The sequence below is a fragment of the Cibotium barometz genome, chromosome 8 (genome assembly GCF_041138505.1).
Source record: "Cibotium barometz isolate CiBa-2024 chromosome 8, ASM4113850v1, whole genome shotgun sequence".
Taxonomy (NCBI): Eukaryota; Viridiplantae; Streptophyta; class Polypodiopsida; order Cyatheales; family Cibotiaceae; genus Cibotium; species Cibotium barometz.
Genome location: NC_141053.1, coordinates 51158496 through 51175370, shown reverse-complemented (window position 1 = coordinate 51175370; position 16875 = coordinate 51158496). Strand labels below are relative to the sequence as shown.

The 16875-nt window shown below is 41.3% G+C and overlaps 1 protein-coding gene across 5 annotated transcripts; it reads right to left on the bottom strand.

Annotated features, from left to right (window-relative positions):
• Positions 1–9912: 9912 nt before the first annotated feature.
• Positions 9913–14122, bottom strand: LOC147636381 (uncharacterized). Of its 5 annotated transcripts, none has more exons than XR_015266523.1 (7): positions 13872–14122; positions 12406–13408; positions 12142–12219; positions 11849–12018; positions 11414–11466; positions 11217–11308; positions 9913–11058 (listed from the first exon to the last, which is right to left on the bottom strand). XR_015266523.1 is itself a non-coding variant. In XM_086801821.1 (4 exons), the coding sequence occupies exons 1-4, from the start codon at positions 13874–13876 to the stop codon at positions 11959–11961; spliced, it is 1146 nt and encodes a 381-aa protein (XP_086657947.1). In that variant the 5' UTR covers positions 13877–14122; the 3' UTR covers positions 11538–11958. The 5 variants fall into 5 exon arrangements, 1 of the variants encoding a protein (XP_086657947.1); XR_015266524.1 differs by having other exon boundaries at positions 9913–11015; XR_015266525.1 differs by having other exon boundaries at positions 9913–10708.
• Positions 14123–16875: the final 2753 nt, after the last annotated feature.

Below are 16875 nucleotides of genomic sequence, written 5' to 3'. Positions count from 1 at the left end.
GCACACCCACTTGTCTCTTGCACCTATAAAGTATACATGTATCATCATCAACAAGGATAACTCCTTTCTTAAACACCACCTTACCATCACAGACCCTTTTACCCAGACCATCTCTCAACCATATGAACAAAAAGATTATCTCCCAGCATGAGGTCACAAGCCTTCTTACAACACTCTTTTCCCTGTAAAATTGCAACTGCATTAGCCCAATCATTCTGCTTACTCTTGATAGCATCCAAGTTTTGGATCTTCTTCAAACAGTCTACTTTATGCAAGCAGCAGCTCCCCTCAAACGTAACACCATAGTCACCTGACTGCATACCCACATAACTCATATCTAAAGGCTCAGCAACCTCTGCAGCAACATCCTCATTACCCATGTCAAAATAGGTCAAATCAGCATTATTAAGAGAGGCACCAAAAGCATGGAGAAATGTCATCTAACTCAACCTGATTACTCATAGCAACCAAGTCTTGAAACTTCTACACATAGGTTGCATCATGCAGTCCATAACCTTCTTCAACCACATCTCTTCAATCATCTGAATGGATACCCATATAAGTTATCTCCAAGGGCCCAGAAGCATTTGTAGCAATATTCTCACCATCATCAAAAACCTGTCCATTCAAACCACCTTCAAGACCCTTGTGCACAGACAACCCATCATCATGGACAAGATGATCATCTCCTAGCATAAAGCTATAGGTCTTCTCAGACCATTCTCCCTCCTGCAAAATAGATTCAGCATAGATACCATCATCATGTCCACTTATCACACCATTCAAGCCTTGAATGTCCTTCAAATAGTTTGCAACTTGCATACAACCACTCTTATCTAGCTCAGCACAACCATCTAGCTGGATGTCTACTCCACCTACAACCAATGATTCAACGTTACTTATAGCACCATACTCATCAAACCACATCAAAAAAAGTAGCATCAACATCATCCAGAGAGGTACTAAAGAATGGAAGAGCAACATTCAGCTCATTCTGATCATATCCATCTTCCACTTGGATATCAAGACATGGACCTTTCACCTCTGCTTCCAACAAGATTTAATCCAAGTCTACTTCTTCACCTGATCCCTCAGAAGGCTTTGTAGCACAAGCATCAAGGTTTATCTTCCTTTCACTGACCAAAGCATTAGCCTGATCCTCCTCCTCATGTATTGTTTCCAACATACTCACATCACCAAACTGACCCTGAGGTTGCACCTGATTCCAATCACATTGTCTGGCTGTCCTCTGCAATCATCAATTACTGTATCTACCCATAGAGCTGCACAGCCATATCCTCCTTTGAAAACTCACCACCTACCTGGTTCTCCTCTAGAAGAGGCGTCATCCCTTCCCCAAAGGTGCCTGCACACACCCCAAATTACTCTCCCTGACTCCTCTATGAGCTGCCAAGTGGACCAGCGTTCTAAGCATGTGTTCTAGATGCACCTGACAAGGCATCACAATGTATATGACCATACATAAGTCATCCTCATCACCATCCCTCATAAGCATCCAATGATCATTCATAGCCATCTTCTTCTAGACTTGCACTCCCAACAAATCTATGTTGTCATGTGGATGTAGGATGTAGATAATCATATATCATCATCCACCATAGCTTATTCACATCCATTTCATCACATGAGTTTACACACATACCATCCCATGTCCTTTCCATCTCCTCATTCCATGACCTGCTTCTCCTCCTCTGGGCTTGCTCAAGTCCCATCTATATCATGCATCACAGAACTGCTCCTCACATTGTGAGGTGCCGCTTTCGATCTTCAACAGCGCCATCAGGGTGTGTGCAGTTTGATGGCATGGCAGTTCAACTTGGGCAGCCTAGCTACTACGAGACTAGCCTTATTGCTCGGAAATCCTCATAGCCAAACATGGAGAAAGAGATTTGAATATATCAAAGGAACACTGAAGTTCCTAAGTAGACTTGACAGCAGAGACCTTGTACTGAAGATTTTTACCCCGGTTGGAGGGTCCGCAAAAAGCAAAATTAGAAAAGGCTCTGTTTTTATAGGGGAGGCATTGCTCATAGGCAAAAACGAGAAGTCAATGCCTCGAAACTATCCAGCATAGTAGAGCACCTCTTTTTGGAGCCCAATCACACACGGAGAAGCAGGAGAGAGGTTGCTTGATGAATCCAAACGTAGCTCTGATACTAATGTTACGTCTTAATGTTACGTCCAGGTATAGCCACCACCATAGCCAAAGAGGGCAAGGAGCTCTGATCATCACCCAACCATAGAGGAATGTGGATAAGTGTCCACACTACAAGGCTAGTGACCTGCCTACTCACATTAGCCCGGCCACCCACGGTCCTACAACCTGGGCGCCTCACCCCTGAACCCCGAACACACTCTCCACACACGCTCTGGCGTGTGGACTCTGTGTCCGGTTGAGCTCAACCCCACCACTCTGCTACTACGGGTGACTCATGCATGCCATACCTGCTACTCAGATATACTTGAGTTTGTACATTTATTTACTGTGTAAAATGTCTGAAAACACCAGTGATTTGTTCAGCATGTTGTCCACCATTGAGGACACGTTGGATAGCACCAACTATCCCATGTGGGATTATATGATGAGGCATGTATTGGTGGCAAAGAAGTTGTGGGTGTATATATCTGGTGCTGATTTAAGGTTTGTTGGGCCTGCATCCACTGTCAACATGTCAGGTGGATCCACTATCGGAACTAGTGAGTCTGGTTCCAGTGGAACTGTACCACCTGCACCTGTTCCTCTTATAGTAGAACAACTCACATCGGATGTTAAATATGCATATGCGCATGCCTTGATTTCTCTCTCTTGCAAACAGCAATTTATACCTCATATATGATCATCTACTTCTTCTAAAATTGTATGGGATATACTTGGCTCTATGTATCAAATCCACAATGAAGCTCAATTTACCTATCTATGGAAAAAACTTGACTAAGGGTGAAACTATGGATACATTTCTAACCCATGTCAAGGATCTACGAGAGCAGTTGATCAATATTAATGAGGTCATACTTGACAGTTTGCTTGTCTCTACAATTCTCAATGGCTTACCTGAATCCTATCAGGGATTTACTTCCACTCTCCACCTCCTGACGAAACGGAATACAGATTTATATACATTTAATGAGTTGTTAGCTCATCAAGCTTTTGCTACCTCCCACTATGGACAAGGAACATTTGGGGCTACTTCTAGTGATAAACCTAAGGGCAAAGCACAAGCTCGTTCAGATCCTCCTAAGTCTGAAGAGGATAACATTAAGGAACAAGACATCACTGCATACAAGTATCTCTCCAAGGCGGCATAGCACAACTAAGAGGTCAAATGCATAAGTGACCACAGACATCACCGACAGTAATACACTAACATGTGTTCCCCCTTAAAGGCAACCGTCATAGAGACAACTCAGGTGATAAGTGCTACAAAGCATAATCAACTGAGTATGAAACATTGCCAGGATCGATGTTAAGCATAACACCGATTGACAATCATCATTCAGAGTACGAAGCAACATCCAATAATGATAAACAAGAGGCAGGAAAATCATTGCATGTGATTGTTAAAGCATAGCCATCATGTGAGAAATTGGCTTTCTCTGTATTGTCAACTGTTGTAGCCAGCAAGACGTTGCTTCTTCTTCTTCTGCTCACCCTATTTCCGCTTTCGGCATTCCTCAATGACATGACTAGGTTTCTGACAATAGTTACATCTCTTCTTTTTCTTAATGTTATCCTCTTCAGACTTGATGCTAATGGAGTCAGATTACTAGATTGTCTTTGGCTTGGTTGCCTTATCACTATGCATAATCCAAGGTTTCTTTACATCAATCTGTGTGAGATTACACATCTCTTTTACTTTGCCTACTGAGAGGTTGCCTTATACTCTCATGGTGTGGCTGGATGTATGCCTTTGCTAACCCCACTGGACAGATACTTTCAGCATTTTTAGCCCACTTACAATGCTGAAAATTTATATCATCCCATTTCCATCGTTGATTTCACCTTGTCGGCTTGACCATTGACTAAGGTTCCTTTGTTGATGTCTTAGCATTCAGTGGACCTTGATAACTTACATCCTCTGCTTATTGCTGACTCAATTGAGCCTGCTTTGGCTCTGAATCATCCTTCTGCTACCTGACAAACAGTCAATTCACAGCAGCCCAACTTTCCCATAGTTCTCTAATGCCATGGGTGATGCATTAATTGAAGAGGATGCAGCAATTCGTGATTGCTCTCGCTGATAGCAGCAATCGGACACGTGCTACTTTTGGACATGTATTCCATTTGGCTAACACAACCCTTGTTGCTTCCGCATTACATGAGGAGCCACTTTCTCCTTTTGATGCTTTGGAAGATGATAATCTGGTTACATCCATGTGTTCAGCCTGTACTAACAACATGCAATAGCAGATTCACGAGAAATTAGCCCTGATGATTTTCTCATGATGTACAGCATGCATTTGATGTTACAGACATGGGGATTTGCATTACTATTTGGGTATCCAATTCATACCAACTGAGGGGGGCATCTTGCTATCTCAGATAAGCTTTTGATGCTGCCCCTTATCAGCACTTGTCGGATGCCTTTTATATATCTATACACTACTTGTCTTGCTATTCAATATGCAGTGTCATAAGTTGAGCAGATTTATACATTGTCCCAGCACTTGACATTGGGAACAAGCAATGAAGCAGGAGTGCATTTTGTTTATGCTTGAGACCACCTACACTGACAGTGTGGTGACTGGGCCAAATGATACGACACTTGGGTGTCCTTGCAAGTGGTTTCCTTCTCGATAGTAGCCACTTCAAGTTGCGAAGCTGAGTACAAGGGAGCATTCACAGCTATTGTGGAATGTGTATGGCTCCTCGCCATCTATTGGGAGATCTTGGTAATAATAGATAGTCATCTTTTACCACCATTTTCATTGACAATCAAAGTGCATATGTAATCGTGCAAAATCCGATTTTTCATGCACAGAAACATCACATTGAGGTGCATTATCATTACGTCAGGAGAGAGGCTCCATGAAGGAGAGATTGCCTTGACTTATGTGACTACACAGGCCAATGTGACAAATGGGTTTACTCTTTCTACCTGTTCGTGAGGTAAAAATCGATGACTAGTAAACATCCACCTTGTCTGTTTATTTTGTTGGTGGAGTTGGGCATGTATTAGCACATTTAATGGTGCTACAATATATCTTGGTCGTACACTAATCAAGCGGATGTTGAGATGTCAAGCTCAACATACATTGACACTCGTGACATGCCTCGGTGAGACCCTTCCACCTTTACACCGCCATTGCTAGCGCATTTGGTAGTTATCTTGCTAGCTCACCTATTTAGCGTGTTCACATTGTGGACTATTTGTACATAGTACTCTAGTACTTATGTTGGTTTTTACTTGTCTTTTACAGATATCTTTTAAGAGCAACAACAAGAAGAAGATTGCAACCTTCCATTTTTGTGTGTGTCTTATCCATTGTTTATGAGAGTGTGTGTGTGTGTGCTTGCAAGAGCTCAAACTCTCTCTCCTACCCTAATCTTTTCATACTATCAAAGCATGGTTTAGACTAAGGAGCTGAGCAACAAGAAAAGGAAGCACTACATGGGTAAAGCATCATCATCTCTTCCCTTTCTTCTTTTGGTACGACACCCCCTTGGGTAGCTCTAGGAGCTATACATCTCTGATTGAGGAGTTATCTCCGCAAGCATGGAGATCTATGTATGGTGTATAGTACTTTGTACTGTAATTTTATGGTTGGATTTTATGTTTTGACCTCCGTTCAGCCCCACTGTGAGGTGTTTTTGGGGACTTCTTGGAAGAAGTTCTAATTTGGAACTGTTTCTATTCGAGCTCTAATTTGGAACTGCACAAGGAGATGATGGCCAACCTAAGGCCGAGCACCTCTCCCTTTCTCCTATCCTCGTGATCCACTCACACCAAAGGTCTATTGAAGGTACAAGCGAGGCCCAAGGGTATTTTACACTTTATAGTAAGGTTTTTTTATTCAACACTTCACATATGGGATTAAACACATGGAAGTTGCTGGGAGAGATGCCCATCGGCATCTCTCCTAGGCGTCTCTCCCAACCAAACATAGATCCACAGACAGAGGTAGCACACGACCCTGACCTGGCATCGTCAACCCCAATAGTGCTAGGTGTCAACCCACCGGCCACCCATGGGAGCTTGTAGCTCTAAGCATGTCACAATAGGAAGTTATAGACACTGAGGAGATAACGGGTAAATATGGAGACCAGCACAACCATAGCCAACTCGACTCTAATACCATGTGAGGACACAGAGGATAAGCACATCAGCATCAAGGATTAGCAACACGAGGAGATAGTGGCCAAACTCGAGGTCGCGTGCACCTCTCCCTCCCTCCTATCCCTATGATCCACTCAAACCAAAGGTTTTGTTGGAGGGATAAGAGAGGCCCAAGCATATTTTACCCTTTATACTAAGGTTTTTATTGATACACTTCACATATGGGATTATACACGTGGGAGAGATGCTCACCAACACCCCCTGGCGTCCGACACAAATCCACAAACACAGGCCTCTCTCATAGGAGGATACCATGTCAGGACACAGAGCATGAGTGTAGCAGCATCAAATCAGACACGAGAAGACGACGACCAACCTGAGGTCGGGGTACCTCTTAATCCCTTCTATCTTGTGATCCCACTTACACCTTTGATGTGTTAGAGGGATGAGAGAGGCCCCAAGGGATTTTACGCTATATAATAAGGGGGTTTTAGACCTTAGGCAAGGTTACGGGATTATCCATGTACATGTGTCAGCAGCTAGAGATGAGAGGGCTAGGTTCCATTCCAACAGCTATTATGACATACAAATTGTGCAGAAGTACTGCTACTATAGGAGCTATAACAGATATTGTTGTGTGGTAGATTACACTCAAAAATTATTTTTTTGTAGATTTTTGGTTGTTGTCAAGAAAGATGTTTGAAAACATCAACCAAATTATGAGTGAGAAGCTTGACAAGAACAACTTCCATGTGTGGAAGTTTAGAATGACCAATTTCCTGATGGGAAAAGGATTTTCAGACTATGTTAAAGGAAAAAATGAGGAGCCTCCGAAATTGGCTAAAGAGAATGTAAATCCAACAGAGATGAATTCATTCAAAGACTGGATCCAAGGTGCAAGGAAAGTCATACATTAGCTTTTAGTCATCATTGGTGTGATAGACACTATGATAGGGCATATACACGCTGCTAACACTCCAACAGTTGTATGGCAAGACTTGGTGAAGATGTTCGAGACAAACACAAAGGTAAGGAAGTTGCTAAAACAAGAACTACATATAGTGGAGAAGAAGAACATGTCCATCAATGAGATTTTGCATTGGTATTGTTGAATCCCTTAGATCTATTAAATGTCTCAATGGAAGACGATGACTTGGTGAGCGTTTGTTTGAGTGGGCTTAGTAAAGAATACAAGCCATTCAAGACCTCTATTCTTTTGAGATTTTGTGTCTATGTTAATTGAAAGTAGAAGAGAAGTATTTGGGTGAAGACTCTTCCTTTCAAAGCAAGAACATTTCAAAGCAGGCCTTCTAATCAAAATTCAAGTAGAGGTAGAAGTAGAAGTCGCGGTCTCAAGACCAAGGTGGGGGCTGTTTTGGAAATCAAAATTATGGACAGTACTAATGATTTGCAGTAGGCAACAAACACACACATGTGAAAGAAGGTAGGGGGAGCCAGAGAGGCTGAGGCAATTGGCAAAGACAGCAATAGGGATCGGGTTCAAAAGATTGCTTTTATTGTAGCAAACCAGATCACTTTGTAGCAAACAAATTTTATAATTGCTTTAAATAAGTAAACTACAAGTTAATACATCAACCTTAGAAGAATAATTGAACAAAGAACTTAAATGAAAAAATATTTATCAACACAATACAAAAGCATCAAGTCCAGTCTGCTCCCCCATATGTGAGACCCGCGGTCTCACATATGAGTATTTCGATGATTTATTAAGGTATGAAGTAATTTGATACAATCAATACATCTTCTCATTAGAGGAAAGAGAAGTTGGAAAGAAAAGAGAGCTTCATCTAAGGAACCTGCAATTCTTACAGCAAAATGTTGCAAGAAGCAGAGTGACATAAAAAGTGCTAAATTGCAGCAAAACAATTATGCATCTTCAAGCAAGCAAGCTAAAGATAGATGTAAATATCAGTTTTTTTACATCATTTCGTGGGGTTTCTCATTTAGGATCTTTTCAAACAACATAATTCATAAAGCTAACTCATAACATACCTTGCCATTTTTTATGTAGTAGACTTCTATAAATGCATTACATGGCTCACCCATAGCATGGAAAACATGGTTTATTTTGAACTTCAAGCCACCACAAGGTCATGGATTAGAAGCGAAAGTATGTGTCTATGAAGGTTTGGGCAACACCAACTTTCATGTAGATGCCTAGGTTGCTCTTTGGTTAACTCTTGTGGATCTTTGGCTATTCACCTAGATCTTGGCTATTCACCTTCCAACACAACACTATCTTCCACTTTGTACAAATGTCTCCTTCTTCTTCTTTTTTTACTTTTTTTTCGATGAGTACAATGCACACTATTTTCAACCCTTTGTGGAGTGGGGGAGGGAGGGGTGGGCCAAAATTGAACCCACGTGCAAGAGGAGGAAGGTACCACCTTATCCACTTGGCTATTATCCCCAACCCTCCTTAGCCTTCATTCTCATAGTTTTTGTTGTCTCCTTAGCATTCATTATCATGATTTCGTAACCTTGCCTCCATAACATCAAGTGGAAGATTCATGCAAGTCTTCTTCATATCTCTCCTCTTATTCCATACGCTACACACACACTTGTTATAAATCACACTTGTATTTGATGCCAATGGACTATGTCTTTTTCATATCAACTTACAAACTTACAAGCCAATAAAAAACCAAGTATTGCATCTTTTATGTATTCAAATTTTTTTTAGCCATTACACATCATTATTTAGGTCACATGGGAAAAAATACTTCAAAACAAATGGAGTTGCCAACAATATGAATGTCCTTTCTAATGGCAGTGACTCTTTGTCTCATGTGTGAAGTGTAATTTATAAAGAGTGTTCTTGATTATAAATATTGGCTATAACAAGTTAGTATTATTATTCTCTTCTCGCATTACATGAAGACATAGTTGCATTATCATTATGAAAAACATCTATATCCAATGTTTATGCATGTTAATGATGTAGCATGACCAATATGCATACATTTTATTTTGATTGTTCATTAAATTATATCCAGTGTTTAAGCATGTTGATGATCTGGCATGACCATATTCATACATTTGTATAGCCTAGTATTCATACGTTTCAATGGTAAATGAATCAACATATTGACAAAAAGGCGCACGCAATGAGTGAAAAAATCTATTTCATTAATTAAAAAGATTCTTCAGTGGCCACTTTTTAACTCCGCATTAGTAGAGTACACGTCGCCCATTAGGAGAATATATATTAGATTGACATAATATATCTTTACATAATGCAAATTTAGTGTGTTTGTAACACTCGAAAAAGTCAAATTATCTTTAAACCCTACATTTGGAGATCTTAAAATTGACAAAAATTGGGGGGTTTTGCGTGTAAATACCTTTATTAGAATGACTAGCCTATACTCTCTGTATTTTAGGGGTTTCTGAGTGTAAATTTTAGAGGTTTTATGCTATACTCTGCTTTAAGCGAATGAAGAGCTTCCACATCAGCAGCATTAGGCCAAATGGATAAATATGGGTGGAGCTACAAAATTATAAAATACATCCTTGTACTCTTTTTCAGCCCCCCCTTGTAACATCCTTCTACTCTCTCTCTCTCTCTCTCTCTCTCAATAACAAAGACATGCCCTTTACAAAGAAATCCCTCTTTCAATAACAAATTCTGGCTCCTTACAGAGAAATTCTTCTCTTGATTTCCCCCCCAAGTATGCTGACACATGCATGTCCTCTCATTTCAAGGGTCCACCTTCCCATGACTAATTAATTCCCAACCACATTACAAAATTGCGCGCACATGCGATGGCATGCAAGTGCACGTCGGCCATTACCTCGGCCCAGTCCTGATAACCATTTCACCATACCATAGCTCCCAGAAAGCTTCCCAGAAACTCCACCCAACAGTTCATTTTACATATTCAATTATTAAAAACATAACAAACTTTGGCATTCCTTTCAGCTTGCACTGAATGCCAAACATTCTCTACAAACATAGAAACTCCAATGTCATGCCCAGGGGCTTGCAGGTAAAAAAGTGTAGCATTCATATTGCACCTGTATGCACCAATTCATACCATGAATGATACATGGCAAGTTGTTGGTATCAACAAATTTGTTCTCAAACATGCCAGCTTGGAAATGTGAAGATCATCAACAAGCTTGTTAATTAACATTGGCAACACATGCAGCAGCACAAAGCCATCTCTAGTTTATCATTCCATTTGAGCCATCCGCGGAATTTAATGCGCTCCAGTGATCAGGTCATGGGAAAAAGAGGGTGGGAATGGCCTGGCCAGGAGCCAGTTCCATGTCCAACTGACAGCCACATTCCCTGCCGTCACATACTTGGGCTTCCAATAATGGATTGTAGTGAACACATGAAATAACGCTTTAACAGTTCTTCAGGAAGAGCACAAAGACCACCATAGCTGAAACAGGAATCGGTAGCGTAATTTCACATTAGTATGCTAGGAAACTCGCAGAATATTGTCGGTGGGCCCTTGGCCATGTGGCTCTCATACCACACTACCCAGGCAGGAGGTGTAAATTCAAACCATGACACCTAGCTATGTATAATGCTCAAAAAACACAGAACACAGAAGAAATTGTTCCAAGTGAAACTCACTGGATATTGAGCACCACTGATACTTTTATAACACCAATTTCAACTGTCTACACTTCTTGGCAGGGCCCTTTCCCGGTGGCAGCTGGAGGCACAAGTTCCAACCCGGGAATCTAATATAGTATATTTACTCTCAAATAATTTGAAAAAAAGTCTCTACTGACAAAAAAAACCACCTCTAAAATAGACCTTCAATCACTAAATTCATAACCCGCTACACAAGAACATAGAGCCTAAATGGATGACAAGATTATATTCCTATTTGAAAATTGCATCACACAATAAACAAATGTGATCGCATCCTCCTCATTTACCGTACACAAAAACGCCCTTGGTTTGCAAGGACTTGCTCCATTATCAAGAAGTCCATGCTGCGGGCACACAGTAATGATTTGGACCTTAATCCCTGCAGTCGACAAGTAACATTATCTGATCAAGTCATGGTGTCAGTAAACAAGGCATAATGGATCACATCACATAATGCATCCTTCATCAAGGTGCACCTTATTACCTTCAACACAGTTGTTTTGAAGGAGTTGTGTTAGCAGAACGACTGCAAATGATCTGTTTGGACCAAATGCACAACCCAAATTTTAGATATACATTGCCAACACTCTTTGAAATGCTCTCAATATAAAAAGCCTTACATCTCTATTGCAATGATTGAAAAGGATGTCAGCAAAGAAAAAACTAACAAGATCAAGCCACACAACATAGTGGCATAAATTCAGTAACTTTGGCCAAAAGTATGAGAGGTAGCAACTCCGTGGGTACAAATGGTTCAAAGGGCCACTTAATGTGAGGATTTTACAAATTTCTATAGAACAGATTTGATCTGTGGGAGAGGCTATATAGCATGGGTTGCAGGCTCTGGAAAGGCCATGTAAGTTTTGCTTAGCACTTCACAATGTCCTAAAAGCTTTCAGTCCTAAACTCACATGCATACCATTGCTAACAAGGAGCTCTCAGGTAACCCCGAACACGATCTGCAGCAAGTAAAATTCCAACCCAATCTGCAGGATCTAACGAATAAATGGATCATCGGCCGCCTTCTGTCTATCTGGCTCCCTCTGAATCACTGTCCATGCTCTCCATTGCCTTCAAGCCCCTTGGTTTCTGCAAAAACCACACTTCAATATCAAGCAAAAGACAACTTGCTTACTACAAACAATGAACCATCATTGAACTGGATTAATTGGGTTACACTACTTATTAGGGGGAAGCTGGCAGCTTTCTTACCTTCTTAACACATTTCTTCTCTCTCACATCATACCGACCACGTGACAGATCAGTAAGCCAGCTCCCCGGAGTGCAATACTATAATATCCAACAGACAAACCCATACTTCAGCAACACATTACCATCTTCTTGACAAGGTGAAAGCTTGGGTCCACACTCGACCAATCAACCAAACATAACCCTTTCTTTGCAATGCATAGATGTATGAGAACAACAAAATCAGAACATTGCATGAAAAGCTGAGATGCGGAGGAGGTGACTTACCTGGAGAGCCTTTTCTACTGCTTTGGGTCTACGTTTGGGCCTTTGAGGAAGCTTGGTGCCCTTAATAATAAGAAAATCATCTTCTTTTTCCTTCCTAGACAAGGAGATGAGGATTTTGGGCCAGTCAAACTCAATCATACCGGTGGTGATCTCATTGCCGCCAGCGTTGGCGGTCGCACTTCTGTCTGGGGAATCTGTGTTGTGGTCGGGTGAGGTGCGGGACTTGCTGTCGTGGGGCGGATGTAGGTCTTGCTTATGGGTATGTGGAGGGGCATGCAAGTGCCCTCCCTTAATCCCTTCTGATGAGGTTCCCCTCTGCCCCTTGACTCCTTCAAGTGTTCCCCCTCTGAGGGTTTCCACCCTCTTCCTCCCTTCTTCTGGATCTGCATGTGCTTCGGCTGTTGCGGGCAGCGGTGGAAGGCGCTCTCTCCCTCCAACCACCCCATTCTTGGCTTTGGGCGGCCCTTTAGATGCAAGAGCACTAACAGAGACCTTATCCGCCTTAACTCTCACAGTTTTTCTAGACAAGACAGAGGATTCATCAGGCAAGCTACTATGCTTGAGATGATGATTATCCACTCTACTGCATCTAGGTCTCTTTCTATGGCCCCATTGAAGTAAAACAACACCTTCACCAGCAGAGGAGGCTTTGTTCTTCATTCTATCTTTGCCCAAATCTCCCTCTTCATCATCTTTTTCTTGCTTTTTCTCTTCCGCTGCTGCTGCTGCTGCAGCCTCCTCCTCTTCTTCTTCTTTCAGGTCCTCTTTCTTCATCTTCTCTGCTGAAGTAGATTGTGATGCATTCGCCTTCTTCTCTACTCTATGATCTCTGCTACCCACAACCACACCCCTAAATTTATCCACAGGTTTGCCCTCAGACACCATCCACTTTCTGCTCTCTCTGCTTAGGTGGAAAATGGTTTCTTTACTTTCTTCTCTTCTACTCAAATTGATGCTTGCTTTCCTTCTATCTACAGAAGGTAGAACCACAGGCACCTGCTCTCTGCACCACCCACAAAAACCAACCCCAAAAAAAAAGAGTCATAAAAATAGTCCCAAAACAATCTAGCACTGATCTACACAAAAAGAGCCAAAACAATTGCTTCTGCAGGACAACATTGCCCTAATGCATAAATCTCACAAAATCGGAAAACAAAAATAACTTCCTAGTTTAACCCATAACTGAAATTGACCAAATAAACACCACCCAATTTGACATAGAAACTTCCTGCAAAATGGGTTACAAAAGAGACTGGTTTTCTTAAATCTTCGCAGAAATCTACACAGGAAGGACGGAGATTAAAAGAAGATTACAGGCTCTAATACAAGTGCGCTAACAAATCGGGAGAGAGAACTGCTTGCTGCAACAGACACACAGACACAGAGAAAAACACGGTGCATTACAGAATTCAGAGAAAACCAAAAAGGGGAGACAAATCCACACACAGAGAGATGAAGGGAGGCACCTCATGGCACGCGGAGATGAAGGGCACAGAACAGAGACGTGTAGAAGAAAGCTTGTGCAGTAATGAAAATAAGGAGAGATGGGACAGGAGGAGGAGGAGGAGGAGGAGGAGGAGGAGGAAGGAAGCTATGATGTGTGGGTGAGCTCTTTTGCACAGACCCAATGAATTCTAAAGATGAAGATGAAGATGATGATGATAGTAGGAGGAGGATGGAAAATAAGGAGAAGAAGGCAGTATATACTCGTCTTAGTTAACCTTACATTAGCCCATGTAACTACTTATTAGTACTCTTTTGCTTCCATTAACTTAACCTAACCACCTCTAAACCCTTGAATTAGTCCCTAACCACCACAAGTGCTGCACATAATACATACACACACATTTCCCACCCTCTTGTGGACCCATTAGCCCTTTTCTCTTCTATGGTTGCTCCTTGAAGTTAGGTGGCTGCTATCTCAAACCTTCATATGAGGGGCTTTACACACTTAGGTCGTGAATCTTGGAACCCTTTCCTAAAAATAGGGTGACCTCGGAGATGGATTGAGGACACTCCCTGTCGCGACGAATATGAACAAGGGAGATCTCAGATGCATGCACTTTTTCCTTAAACACCTATTGCCACCATATTATATGAAGGCCCTCAATTTTTTTTACCTGCGTGTCCGTTTTAATTGAGGTAATGTGTGAACTAAGGTTGCCACATGGTCACAGACTCCATCGCTCTCTCTCTCTCTCTCTCTCTCTCTCTCTCTCTCTCTCTCTCTCCAAAACCAACCCAAAAAAAACCCCCCTTCCTTCCCCTCTAGCCTTTGTTCACTCAACAAGGGCATAAAAAGGAACAAGAATCCAAGAGTCCATAAGAACCATCAATGAAAAAAGATAATATTAGGTCACAGCACACACACACACACAAATGAGATTACAGCAAACTTGCTGTCCCCATGCTCCTGAATCCACATGCTAAGAGGAATATAATGTTTAGTAGGTAGAGAGAGAGAGAGAGAGAGAGTGTGACTCAATTAGGCCTTGGAAAGAGGGAGTGTGTAACATAGCATAGCCCAACTAAGATTTGCAAAGAGAGAGAAAAGGCATGATTTTTATGCAAAGAACACATCTTACTAGCTTGCTTTGTGTTCGTGTGTGTGTGTGTGTGTGCATGTGTGTATGCGTGTGCGTGTGTGGGGTGGGTGGGTGGGTGTGTGTGTGTGTGTGTGTGTGTGTGTGTGTGTGTGTTAGTTGCACAAAGATGGAGAGCATGGGCATGGGACTTGGAAAGTGAGTGTTATTTGTTTCATAAAAGGCAAGATCCACTTGATTTTTCTACGTCAAGAAGTGAAAAAAACCTTGAAAAAATAATTGATTTTTCTACCCTAAAATTTGCACATATCATCTCTCTCTCTAGGGGTTTACTCTCAAGAACTCCTCTTGGGTCTAATTCCTTGTCACATTGTCAATTGGCAATCATTAAATCTGCAGGTACCCTCTCTCTCTCTCTCTCTCTCTCTCTCTCTCTCTCTCTCTCTCTCTCTCTCTCTGCTTTACATTGTAGATTTACTATTAGATTAGTATTTTTTTTCTTTTATACTAGTAGATTAGTTTTTCTTTTATACTAGTAAATTAGTATAGTATTTTCTTTTATAGAGCATAGATTTAACTCAAGATTTTCAATATGTATTTGGTCTCTTAGGTCATTTTGGCCTTCTCTAGACTTTATTCTCTCTCTCTCTCTCTCTCTCTCTCTCTCTCTCTCTCTCTCTCTCTCTCTCTCCAATTCTTTCCCAAGCCATCATGGGTTCAAATATTCTACCTCATGGGTTTATAGTTATTACTTAAGAACAACTCATTTCCACATGGGATATTAATGAAACTAATCATGATATATATAGGGTTTTTTAAAAACACCTCTATCTCATCAACCCTTATGTGCCTATTACTCTCTCTCTCTCTCTCTCTCTCTCTCTCTCTCTCTCTCTCTCTCTCTCTCTCTCTCTCAAAAACACAGTTGAAATTTGAAGGTTGGTTGCATTGGGCTTCAAGCCCCATTCACCTTCAAAGGAAACCCACCCTTAACATTTAGGTTTCAAAAGAAGGTCAGATTTCTTGACCTTCTAGGCCTCCAATTTTGAAAACTTTGAAGTCATATACACCTTGTCATATACACCTAAAACTTTCACCATCTCTTTCTTTTGCATGGGTCCACCCCAACAGCATCATGGGCAAGCTTTATCTCTAAGGCTCTAACCTTGAACAACATGGAAGTGGCTCCTGCAACTTCCCTATATATCTATGTATATTCTCCAAAAAGAAAGATATTATTATCAAAATATTCTAAATAGGACATTTATCATGTTAGGTTTAAAAACATTTTTGTAACTCCCATTTTCTCACTCTATCCTCTTTATATCTGTCCTACACCCTTCCTTTTAGCATATGCTACCTACCTTACCATCACTTCCCCATTGTAGACAAAGCTCTTTCTCAAAATTACAACCCACTTATGCATGCAAAGTTTTAACTAGTCCTTTCACATGTATGCACCTTAATTCATGCTTTAAAAGAAGTCTAGCACCACATTCATTTGTATATACAAAAGAAATCTAGCACCACATTCATTTGTAGCTATAAAAAATGTTTTATAAAACATTGAATGTGCATGGAGACTGGTTAAACGCAAAAAGTCAATACTCCAAGCGTCAAGTCCTTGGCTAAGTCCTAGTCAAATGTGTTAGGCCATGTATGGAAACAATGGCATTTAATGGGTTACTAATAACAATGGTTGGAAAGGGGCTATGGAGCTATGAGTTTCCCCATGGAAGTATGAAAGGGAATATAAAGGGGGCCATGGGCTTTGGGTAAACATGACAATATGCACCTTAAAAGGACTCTCAAATCAGGCGGCTCTGTGGGGAGCCAAACCCATAGTAGAAGGGGTCAATAACATACCCAAATCGGTCCCCAAAAGGTTCATAGTAAGTCTAAATCAATTCAATTCATGTTGTAATAG